The sequence below is a fragment of the Phoxinus phoxinus genome, assembly GCF_949152265.1.
Source record: "Phoxinus phoxinus genome assembly, chromosome: 18".
NCBI classification, from domain to species: domain Eukaryota; kingdom Metazoa; phylum Chordata; class Actinopteri; order Cypriniformes; family Leuciscidae; genus Phoxinus; species Phoxinus phoxinus.
The window spans coordinates 4,679,635-4,690,593 of record NC_136893.1 but is presented as its reverse complement, the minus strand read 5'-3'; the positions used below and the strand labels follow the sequence as shown (position 1 = coordinate 4,690,593).

The 10,959-nt window shown below is 39.8% G+C and overlaps 1 protein-coding gene across 2 annotated transcripts in view; it reads left to right on the top strand.

Annotated features, from left to right (window-relative positions):
- Positions 1 to 10,264, top strand: part of nhsa (Nance-Horan syndrome a (congenital cataracts and dental anomalies)) — a 95,286-nt gene extending 85,022 nt beyond the window's left edge. The window contains exons 5-10 of one of the 2 annotated variants that reach the window (XM_079589321.1): positions 510 to 705; positions 1,256 to 1,303; positions 2,765 to 2,896; positions 3,026 to 5,878; positions 5,981 to 6,104; positions 6,756 to 10,264. In XM_079589321.1, the coding sequence (XP_079445447.1) occupies positions 510 to 705; positions 1,256 to 1,303; positions 2,765 to 2,896; positions 3,026 to 5,878; positions 5,981 to 6,104; positions 6,756 to 7,365 (3,963 nt within the window). In that variant the 3' untranslated portion in view covers positions 7,366 to 10,264. Of the gene's footprint in view, positions 1 to 509; positions 706 to 1,255; positions 1,304 to 2,764; positions 2,897 to 3,025; positions 5,879 to 5,980; positions 6,105 to 6,755 lie in introns of those variants that run through there. The other variant, XM_079589320.1, reaches the window with a different exon arrangement.
- Positions 10,265 to 10,959: the final 695 nt, after the last annotated feature.

The following is a 10,959-nucleotide window of genomic DNA, read 5'->3' as shown; positions in this document are numbered from 1 at the left end:
CCAGTGGCTTAACCACAATTTTATGCAGCGAAAAAAAAACACAATTTACCAAAATATCAATCTCCAATGTGCGTTCATGCAACAACGTCCACTCTCGCATTAACACAACACGCATGGGAGATTAATGCTTTGTAAATAAAGTGTTTTTCTGCACAAAGGACTCATAAAATTTAGGTTAAGCCACTGGTGTCACATGGATTACTTAAACAACTTATTTACTACCTTTCTGGGGCTTGAAAGTGGTAGTTGCCTAGGCTATCAATGGAGGGACGGAAAGCTCTCAGATTTAATCAAAAGATCTTCATTTGTGTTCCGAAGATGAACGAAAGACATGAGAGTGAGTAGTAATTAATGACACAATTTAAATTTTTGAGTGAACTAACCCTTTAACTGCTCTAATCAAGTGAATTCATGGGGTCTTGAAGTTCAGCGCAACACTGGAAACATCATTCATTTGATTCAACCACAGAAAGCTCATTCTGATATCCTTTGCCGTAATGTTCTTCTAGGTTGCTCCTCCAGTCGATTCGGATTCAGAGGCAGCGCCTCTGGGCCACTGGTCAAAGTGCCCGATCCCAAACGTGCCCTCAACGCTGGACAAACAGACAAACTGGGCTGGAGTCTTACCATTACCCACCCCAGAGGAGAAGATGAAGACGGAGTCTCGAGTCATCACCTCATGCATCGTTCCCATTAACGTGACAGGTAAATGCCTCTAGTGTTTGCTGGTGAAAATGCATGCTGAGTCTGAGACTTAAATGGTTGTTCATAGCAGTTATAAAGGAAAGTTTAAATTAAAGAAACGCTACTTTCATTCTATTATTGCTCAACTACATATGGCTCAAGTCTGGTGAAGTTGTCACTACTGAAGGAGAACTTTGGTCCGTTAGGATCTAGTGATGTTGTAAAAGTGTGCAAATTTAGTATGTAAAGAGCAATGCTAATAGCAAATAATGCCAGGAGCTTTTGTGCTAATTCTTGATTAAGAGTGTGTTCACACTTGTTGTTCGGGTTCTCTTGGTCCTTTCTTAATCCCTGTATCAGATCAGAAATGACAAGATATTGGCTTTTACCTGCCTATATTTTTGCTGTGATAGTTTTGCTAGTGCTAGAATAACCCAGGAACAGTATATGTTGCATCTCATAACTAAATGCATATGAAAGCATGAACATCTTGACCAAAGTTCTCCTCTGGCACCAATGAACAGAGGGATTATCTTGTGAGAACGCTGAATTTTGCGTGTATTGTTTTCAGAGGAGGGCGCCAACGCTACTTCCCCCTCAGCGATATCAGCTTTGCTAAGTGAGAGATCTTTTACATGTCCATTAAGTTTCCCTCTTCAGTCTCAGTGCCACTTCATTCCCTAACCATCACCATTTAGAACAACATGTAGAGAGAGAGAGAGAGAGAGAGAGAGAGAGAGAGAGAGAGAGAGAAGGGGTTGGCATCTTAGCTTTATAAACACTCTCATTTTGGCCGTTTCTTCTTTTTAATTTAATGCGAAAAGCAGTTACGGAAATTGATCATTCACATTACTAGGTCATGCTACTATAATTTGGCATTAAGTGGCCATTCATTTAATACATAAATGGTTAGTTGTTCTGAAACATAGATGGATAAAGTAAACGGGTGATTTTTTTTCAGTTAGAGTAACTTTTAAAACCTCATTCTGTTTTAAAAGCGTAAAAAATAATTGCTTTAAACTTTTGCCATTTTAGACTTTTAGACCATTTGCTAGTTGAAGGTTAAACAAGGCCATGATCAGATCTTCTTTATTCCATGGCATGTGATAAATGTTTTAAAATAGATGAAACATGGTTTGAATAAGTTTCATTTTAATTTCCCGAACTGAAGAATCACCCAAATACATTAAAATTAGACACACTGGAAAGTAGGCTAAAATCTGCAAGTCATAAAATTTGAAACAAAAAAGTTCCTAGTTGTCTTGGTTACTTTCTTTGTGCCAGGTAATGCAAAGAGTCAAGAAAGCGTTTTGTGCATGCTAATCAGTTGCATTAGAATTACAAAGAGGCTGAATATATCTACTCCAGGCTCGACTGGAACTGGACTTTTGCAGTGCGTGTCAGCATGGATTGAATCAAAGACAGTGTCGACTGGAAATTGCACATCACAGGCGCAGTGTTGTAATTGGTGCTCAAAGGGCCAAGCCTGCAATCACATGAGAGTCATGATGCATGACACTGGACAAACATCAAAACAAATAAAGCTTCAAATAAAGAGAACGGCAGCAGGCTGCAGTCTAGAGAGTAAGGCTGGGGTCGGGTAGGACAGATATACTCCCATTTTCAACCCTGGTTGTTTTCTGTTCTGACGTCCTGAATATGTCGCTCCTTTCACCTTGCATGGCATTGCGTATTGTTGTTTGATGTATTTTTGTGTCAGTTAAAATATTTTAACATGACTGAAACCATCTTTTTTTGTTACATTTATGATTTTATAATACATGCATTTTTTTCTTCTGAGATTTTAAACTTGCATAATGATGCATAACATGCAGGAATTTAGTACTGTTATATACTGTAAAATATTATAAACATAAAATGTATTTGTATATTAAATATATTCAAGAATCTATTGTTAAATAAATAACTATATTAACTTATAAATGTGTTCTTTTAATAATTATTATGGCTAAAATAAAATAAAAATAAAAAACGAGTGAGAAACATGGTATGGATTTGGAGAAGCAAAAAAAAGTGGCTTGCTCCCAACACCCTCTCACATGTCTGTTGCTCTTTGCAGGGGTTGGGTTCGACAGAGAGGCCAGTGTGCGCTGCTCACTAGTCCATTCGCAGTCAGTTCTTCAACGGCGGAGGAAGCTAAGGAGACGGAAAACGATCACTGGCATCCCCAGACGAGTGCAGCAGGATTTGGGTGTGTGAATCATTCTACTATCACTCTTTTTGTTTTCATTACTTGTTTATTAAATGTATTTGAATGTGATAATAGTAAATGTCACGAAAATGAAATGTATTGCTAAAAACATCTTTCATCACTTTTTAGATTCTGACGAGTCTCCAGTGGCCAGAGAACGTACTGTGATAGTCCACACCAACCCTAAACTTTGCAAAGAGGATCTCACGCTCGCTCGCCTCAGCACTAAGGACTCTGGTTGCCAGACAGAAGAATTGCTGATTGTTGGGGCTGCACCCTCACGTAGACGGATCAGAGCACAAAGGGGGCAGGGCGTGACTGTGTCACTGTCTCATTCCACGGGTAACATATCTTCTCTGCCTGACAACTCTGACACAATGTTCACCGCCTCAGTAGGCTCCCGTCTGCGTTCCCGAAGCCTCCCGCGTGAGGGAGGGCGACTGGTGGATGAAGGTCATGATGACAGTGATGAGGATGATGATGAGGATGAGGAAGAACTGTCCCCGTTTGAGGCAGAGGACTTCCTACCAGTCCCTGGGGAACATATTCTAAAAGATGATGAAGAAAGCACTGATGACCAGGCAATCCCAGAGGGCCAGCATAACAGTTTGAAATTCATGCAACATGCTGGATCTACAGAGCATGACTGGATGGAGAGGGGTCGATCCCGTCTGCCTCGTAAAGCTGACATGGGTAGCTGTGAGATTTCGTCAAGTTCTGATACGTTCAGTAGCCCCATTCACTCCGTTTCCAACGCTGGTGTGCTGACTAGCCAGATGGACCACAAGGAAGATCACCAGTCCTCGAGTGGCAACTGGAGTGGTAGTAGTTCTACATGTCCCTCCCAGACATCAGAGACCATTCCACCTGCAGCTTCACCCCCACTCACCGGATCATCCCACTGTGATTCAGAGCTATCGTTGAATGCAGCTACTAATACTAATGATGATTCCACAGGCTTCATTATTGATCATTATCCTGGAGACCGATCGCAAGGCCTCCGTAGCCATAGGACAGGTTCATTCACTTCCACTGCAACTGACATGCTTGATGATGCTGGAGTCAGCACTGCCAGTGAGGGTGAGTGGAGCTATCCCCTCTACAGGCACAACATGCCTTGCCAGCCTGACTTCAGTCCTGAGCACTCTAGGGCAGAGAACATCCTAGAATGTCCCAGTTTTGCTAGCATAGCCACTTTTGAAAGTTTAACAGAAAGGCCACCTTCTGAAAAGGCAGACACCGCCTCACACTATTCTGTAGATGCAGAGGGCTACTATACCTCCATGCACTTTGACTGTGGTCTTAAAGGTAGCAAAAGCTTCACGTATAACTATGCATCTGTAGACCAGCAGCAGGCAGAATATGGACATCAAACAAACACACTTGGGAGAAATAGTCTCTCTCTAAGGAAACCAAAGGTGAAGCCATCCCCGCCAAAACGTAGCTCATCCTTGAGGACAATAAGCAGCCATGTTGGACCTTCCACTGACAAGAACGAACCAAAGATTGCTGGTGGTCAGAACAAATCAACGTCTTCCAGGGAGAGAACTCAGCATGTGGGATTAAACGGAGGCTCCTCGAGTCAGCTGGAGAGTGAGGAGCCACTGGGGGCTTGGGGTGTTGAGAGTTCTACAGAGATTCCAGAAGTTGCTTTGTTTGGCTCCACAGAAACACATTCCTTCAAGGATGAGGGAGCTGTCCAGTCAGACTATGCAGACCTCTGGCTTCTTAATGACTTGAAATCCAATGATCCTTACAGATCATTGTCAAATTCCAGCACAGCTACGGGTACCACTGTCATTGAATGCATTAAATCACAGGAGAGCTCAGAATCCCAGACTTCCCAGTCAGGATCGAGGGCCACCACTCCTTCACTACCATCGGTGGAAAGCGAGTTTAGATTGCCTTCACCAGAAAAGCTGGTGGGTCTAGCATCACCTTCCAGTGGCTACTCAAGCCAGTCGGAGACACCAACATCTTCTCTTCCATCGGCTTTCTTCCCGAACGCTCACCCAATGTCCCCTCCTGGTGGCAAGAGGAAACCCAAAGTCCCAGAAAGGAAGTCCTCACTTGCTTCTTTACAGCAGTACTCATCCAAAAGGGACCTTGAATTGCCTATCATTCCTCCCACCCACCTTAACCTAAGTGCCCTTCCCAATGTCAGCAAGCCTTCAATTCACAAAAACCAGATACACATCCTGCACCAGAGTAAACACAAGGCAGCAGCTTCAACAGAAACCAAGCGTGAGAGTCTTTCAAGTGATGAGCTGGCAATTACTAGCCCTTTGGCCATCACTCCTACAGTTCTTCGTTCAGTTCAGCTACGTTCAGTTGGCAAATCTGGAGAAGGGAGCTACGATCGACTTAGCACTGATACTGCCACTAGGCCTAAGTGTCCCACTGTGACTATCATCACCCCGCCTACTCACAATAAACCCCATGAAACTAGGAAACCTCCACCCTATAGACCCCTTCTCACAGAACCTTCCTCTCAGGACAATTGTGAATCACTGTTTACCCCAGTAGATGGACTATCTGGTAAGAATATAGCAAGCCATTTTGGTGCAAGAAATAGATTTGACCGATTAGCCCCATCCCCTCTTTGGAGCATGACTGCTTTTAAGGCCCAGTCTGATGAGGAGAACATGGATGAACTGACATTGGGGAATTCTCAAGAAGTTGCAGAAAAGGTGAGCACCTCAAATAGTTTCTTTCCCCAGAGTAGTCTGGAAGTAGAGCAAAACCAGCCATTGAGATCTGAGCCAAACGAGAGAAGCCCTGGTCAGAATGGTCTAGCAAAGAGGTCAGATATTCTTGACCAAGTGCCTGATATTGTCAAGCAAAGATCAGAGACATTGCAAGCTTTTCCAATTAGCGGTGCTGGAGGAGAATATGTAACATCAGGTGTTCCAACCAGAAGTGCCTCACAGGAACATGTAGAGGAAGGGTCAACACCAGACACAGAAGACTATTTTAGCAGAGGTATGTTTGTGTAAGCTTTCCATTACTATGTAAACTAGCTGCTATGTTCTTTAATATTTCAGACATTTTGAATTGGAATGAGTTTCAGAGTTTCTTTTTCAGAGTCCACACCAAGCGATCCAACAGTGTCCCCTCTGACAGACGAATCCAGATCTGAGGATGATAGCGTTTTTCTTTCACCAAGTAAAAGTCGCACAACAGAGGATCTCTTTGCCATGATTCACAGGTGTGTTTTAAGTTTGGTATATTTGTGATGATCAGAAAAAAATATACACAAAAAAAAACTACTTCCCCGCCAGCGTTTTTGAAAAACGTTTTAACGTGAAATAATTTACACAAGTTTCATGGCCCAGTATATTTTGTGTTATAAATATCTGAACTTACAATTTATAAAAAGAAACAGACTCTCTGTTTTTAAACAAAAACCTGTTTTATTCTAGCTCCATGTATTATTGTTTATCAACACTTGAATGTGGAAAAGTTTGATTTAAAAAAAACAACATTTTGAGCAAAAAGCTGAGAAAATAAAAAAAAATTCAAAGACTACATCTTGATTGGATTCAGAACGATGATCAAAACATATATGGAGTAGATCAAATCCATCAACTCCCCTAATGCTTGCACAGTCCTATAGCTTGTCCTGGGTCGACATTTCATAACATTAGGCAGTTTTGATTCATATGCTTTTTATTGTCGACGATCTACTTACATATGCTATCGCTTGTTTCTGCTTCATCTTTGCTTTTGTTTTGCCTAATAGCGCCCCCTACCATGTAACAGTGAAAACATGGAAAGCCGGAAAATTCTGTCAATGGCGGGGATAGAGTGAAAAATCCCAAAAATCTTATTGTCTCTTATTTGTGTTTTTCCATCTCAGGTCAAAACGAAAAATGCTGGGCAGGAAAGATTCTGGAGAATCAGTGCGGAGCCGTTTAGCCATTGTCGCTGGGAATGGCTCTGCAACTAATCCTGCAACTTCGCCAAGCACCCCAAACGTGCCTGCAAGTCCACCTATTCAAACTCAGCGAACCCCGGGTCCAATTTATAGGAGTGCCAAAAAGTCCAGTACCTCAAATGAAGAGTTCAAATTGCTGCTGTTGAAAAAGGGAAGTCGGTCCGACTCCAGTTATCGCATGTCAGCTACGGAGATCCTAAAGAGCCCAATTGCGCCCAAAAGCCCCGGTGAGCTCCTGATGGAGGGTTCTAGACCACTTGAGGATCCACTTTCTCCTTTACAACAGCAGTTTCCAGAGGGAAATCATGAGCAAATCCACAGCCCCTTTCCAAAATCATATGCTGAGGGCTTCTCCACAAAAGCATTTCCCACATCTGCCTCATCTAGACAAGGCCGGTCAAGGATGCCACCAGCTGCAAATAGTAGCCGCTACAGTACACGCAGTCGGCTGTACACTGCTCCCATGCAGGCCATATCAGAAGGGGAAACTGAAAACTCAGATGGAAGCCCACACGATGACCGCTCCTCCTGAAAAATGCATCTTAGAATTTGAGCATCAACTGAGTCTAGACACAATCTTTGACATTAAGTCAATAATGCTGGGCTCTTGGCATACTATATATTTTTTAAGTATCTGTTCTTAAGAAGACCGTGAACCATAGACAAACTACATAGTGTCTGTACCCTTTTGTATCAAAAAGAACAAATCATTCTGATGATGGTTTCAGTGGTGGTGTTCCAATAACTTCCATGGGCATATTTATTTTATGTAAATGCTTTGTTTGTGTACCATTCATTTGAGAATGAGAGTGGAGAAAACGACATGCTAAAAATCCATCACTTTGTAATTATTCACAGATGCTTTTTGTCACAGACATTTAGCATTGTCTAGAAACAGTGCTGTACAGGGGTAACTGTGAAAATGGGTCCAGAAGATGTTAAAAGAAGGGAAAATCTTTCTTGTAGCTTAAACACATACTGTTTATGGCAAACAGCTTGGGACAATCAAAGAGTGGCCTTTTGTATAGATAGCTGTAGCATAAATGGGCTAAGTACTTCTGAGTTAGCCAGCAACTGGATCTTATTGGGCAAGAGATGTAGCTGAGTTGGATTATCCTGACGGCCAACCACTATTTTGCACTTCTTTTGGTACTGAGAAAATATCAGACATTTTTGAGAAATCGTATAAAATGCCACAAATGAAAAAGTGACAAAAACAAATATCTACAAATAGAATAGGCTTTTTTAAAATGTATTTTAATGAGATTTACGATCTGGAAAATTGTCCCTTTTGGCATTTTTAAGATATTGAAAGACTTTTAATGCGACATCTAATTTTAAAGCAATTGAAATGACCACATGATTCTTCCCTTCCATTCAATATTTATATTTTTTAAGCAAATTTCTTAAAAAATAAATAAATAAACTCATTGTTTCTATATCAATGAATTGATCTAAGAAAAAAACAACAACAGCTACAACACGGGCACTAGATGTATTCTGTGAATACCGTACCAATCGTTTCTCATATATTAATGATTCTGCTCATTGTAAAGTGACGTTTTTGGTTATTGATCACTGACCCACAAAGCAGGACTAATACTGTGCAAGCTTTTTACAGCCAACTTGAAATTATGCCTCTACCGCAGTGGTTGTAGCTTTTATATATTTCACTTTAATAGATCGACTTAACTGCATGCAATAAAACTTCAGAGCGGAGCCGATATTGGTACATCATTTTTTGAGAGCATCAATGAATTTGCATCATCAATATGTCAAATATGATCTGTTTTTGTCCTAATATATCAGATCGAAACACTGTTGACAATCTTTTTCAAAGACATTTATATGTAGTAAAATGGACTGGCAGAATAACGTGTAGAAGGACAAGTAGAAGTTTGTAGAAGTGTGTAGTGAAAGTGCTTTTGGTCAGGAGGCTTTTGCAGTTTGTTTTGCTTTGGGTTTGAATTTGCGATGTTGAGAGGGCAATGAGGAAAGTTACTAGAAGGACTTTAAGTTGGGTATCGTCATAGACACTGATGGAAAACAAGTAGCACAGACAATAGAAAATATCCAAAGAAAGACTACAGAGATGTAGACGTCAGACTGAGACGGAGCAAGTCTGCAGTAAGAAGGGTTTGCGTCTTAAAGTCATACATAGACAATATTTCTTTGCTGGATCAGTAAATCTGTGCGAATGAGGATGTGCTAAAAATGGTGCGAATCAAAGAAGAGAAGTTGTAAAAAAGATTGAACGTGGATTTGCACTACTGTTTTGGTTATCGTTTTTTTTTAAATCAGTTTCTAAGACTCACCTCATGCTTTTAATTTTGGTACGAAAGTGTAAGAGTTAAACTAGTGTCTATGAAATTTCGGGCCTTGATCAATTTATGCCTGCCGATTTATTTATGGACTTTTTTCTTTCAGAGGTTAAGCTTTATTGGGAAAACACTGGTTTTAAAAGAGATTAATCTAACACAGAAAATAAAACCACTTATAAATAATATAAAAATACTAATGACATAAGCTACCGTGTTAATGAACCTTTGAAACCTAATGATGTCCAGTGGTGTATTTGGCATTTCTCTCCTTTGTACCATTGACCGCCTGGTGTTTTTGCGACTTACCCTGCTATTGGTGTGAGATTCAGTCTTTGGATCATTTACAGGACCAAGTATTTGAGCTGTCTTCAGCTATTTGATCACTAACAGCTACCCGCAACTATCTAGCTTTAGGTAAAGATGTTATACAAAGGGAAAAACACAACTACAAATCTAAGCAATCTTAAGACTTCCATCACTATCCATCTCTAAGACAGAGGTAAACGATTTTGTAAGCTACCATTCCAACATTGTAAAGTCTAACCTTAAAATTTGCACTGATGTAGTATGTTTGTGAAGGTTTTCACATTGTTTATTGCTGTACCTAAGGCTATTTAAACAGGAATAGTTAACACAATCAGTTATGAGTTGAGAAAAAAATATCTAATATCGTTAAAGCATGCTTGGTGAATGGTAACATGCAAAGATTTGTGTACCAAAGGATTTCAGAGTTGGACAAACACTGTACCGAACACAGTCATGTGACGTCTCTCCTGGTACTAGACTGAAGTCTTCAAGCAACTAATGTTTTTTTTCTTCTCCTTTTTTTTTGTACAAATTTGTAAATATAATACCTTTTAAAAATTGTTTCCAGGGTGTTTCTTATGTAAAATGTTTTCAAAGTTTACATTAATTATAAGCCTTTGTATATTTTTGATCTGTGCAACACTTTTGAGTCTTGTATTTATTTTTTAGTAAACTTTGTGGAAAGTCCCATTGTAAAATGTCTCAAACCGTTTGCCAGCTTGTCTGGCTGTTTAGTAAATGTGCATAGAAGAGGCCAATAAATGTGACTGCTTTAAACACCTAAACACGTCTCTGTGTGTGTAAATGCTCATTTATCAAGACAGGTGAATATGCAGAATAAAATGAAGTCTGGTAAATCATGCCACATTTAAACAGTTCATATAAAACGCAAAAATGTAGTGATTTCAATAGTGAGTTTGGATGTTGTGGAATAAAATGAAAGGCCTTTTGTTAATGAAGTGTTAAGAAGCTGCTCTTACATGCCCCACTTTGACAGGTGTGTTTGTAGTTTTCAGTTTTGAAAATGTTTCTACATGTTTTAGTTCTGTGTGAACATGTAACACTAATGAGTTAATTACAGGTTACACCCTCGGCTCGAGGCGCACCGATGATGGAGAAAGAATTATAATGTGTAACCTTGCAGTAACACCTTTATATATAATGCATTATAAAAGTATTTTAATGCATTAATTATAACTTGTAATGCAATGTACCAGTATGTCTCGAATAATTGTAACCACAGTTATAATACATTATAATGCTTATGTATTCATTGTACACACTTTTAGAAAGTAAAGCATTAAAACATGACAAACCACCAATTTCAGATCTAACAAGGAATCTGCATATATTATAATGCAATTTAACTTTGATTACAATTATTTATGAAAGGATATAATGCATTATAGCATTAATTATAACACTTTATTTTGCATTATACTGTACATTCAGGCTTTAATTAAAGCGTTCCCACTTTAAGTGTAAATGTATTGAAGGAA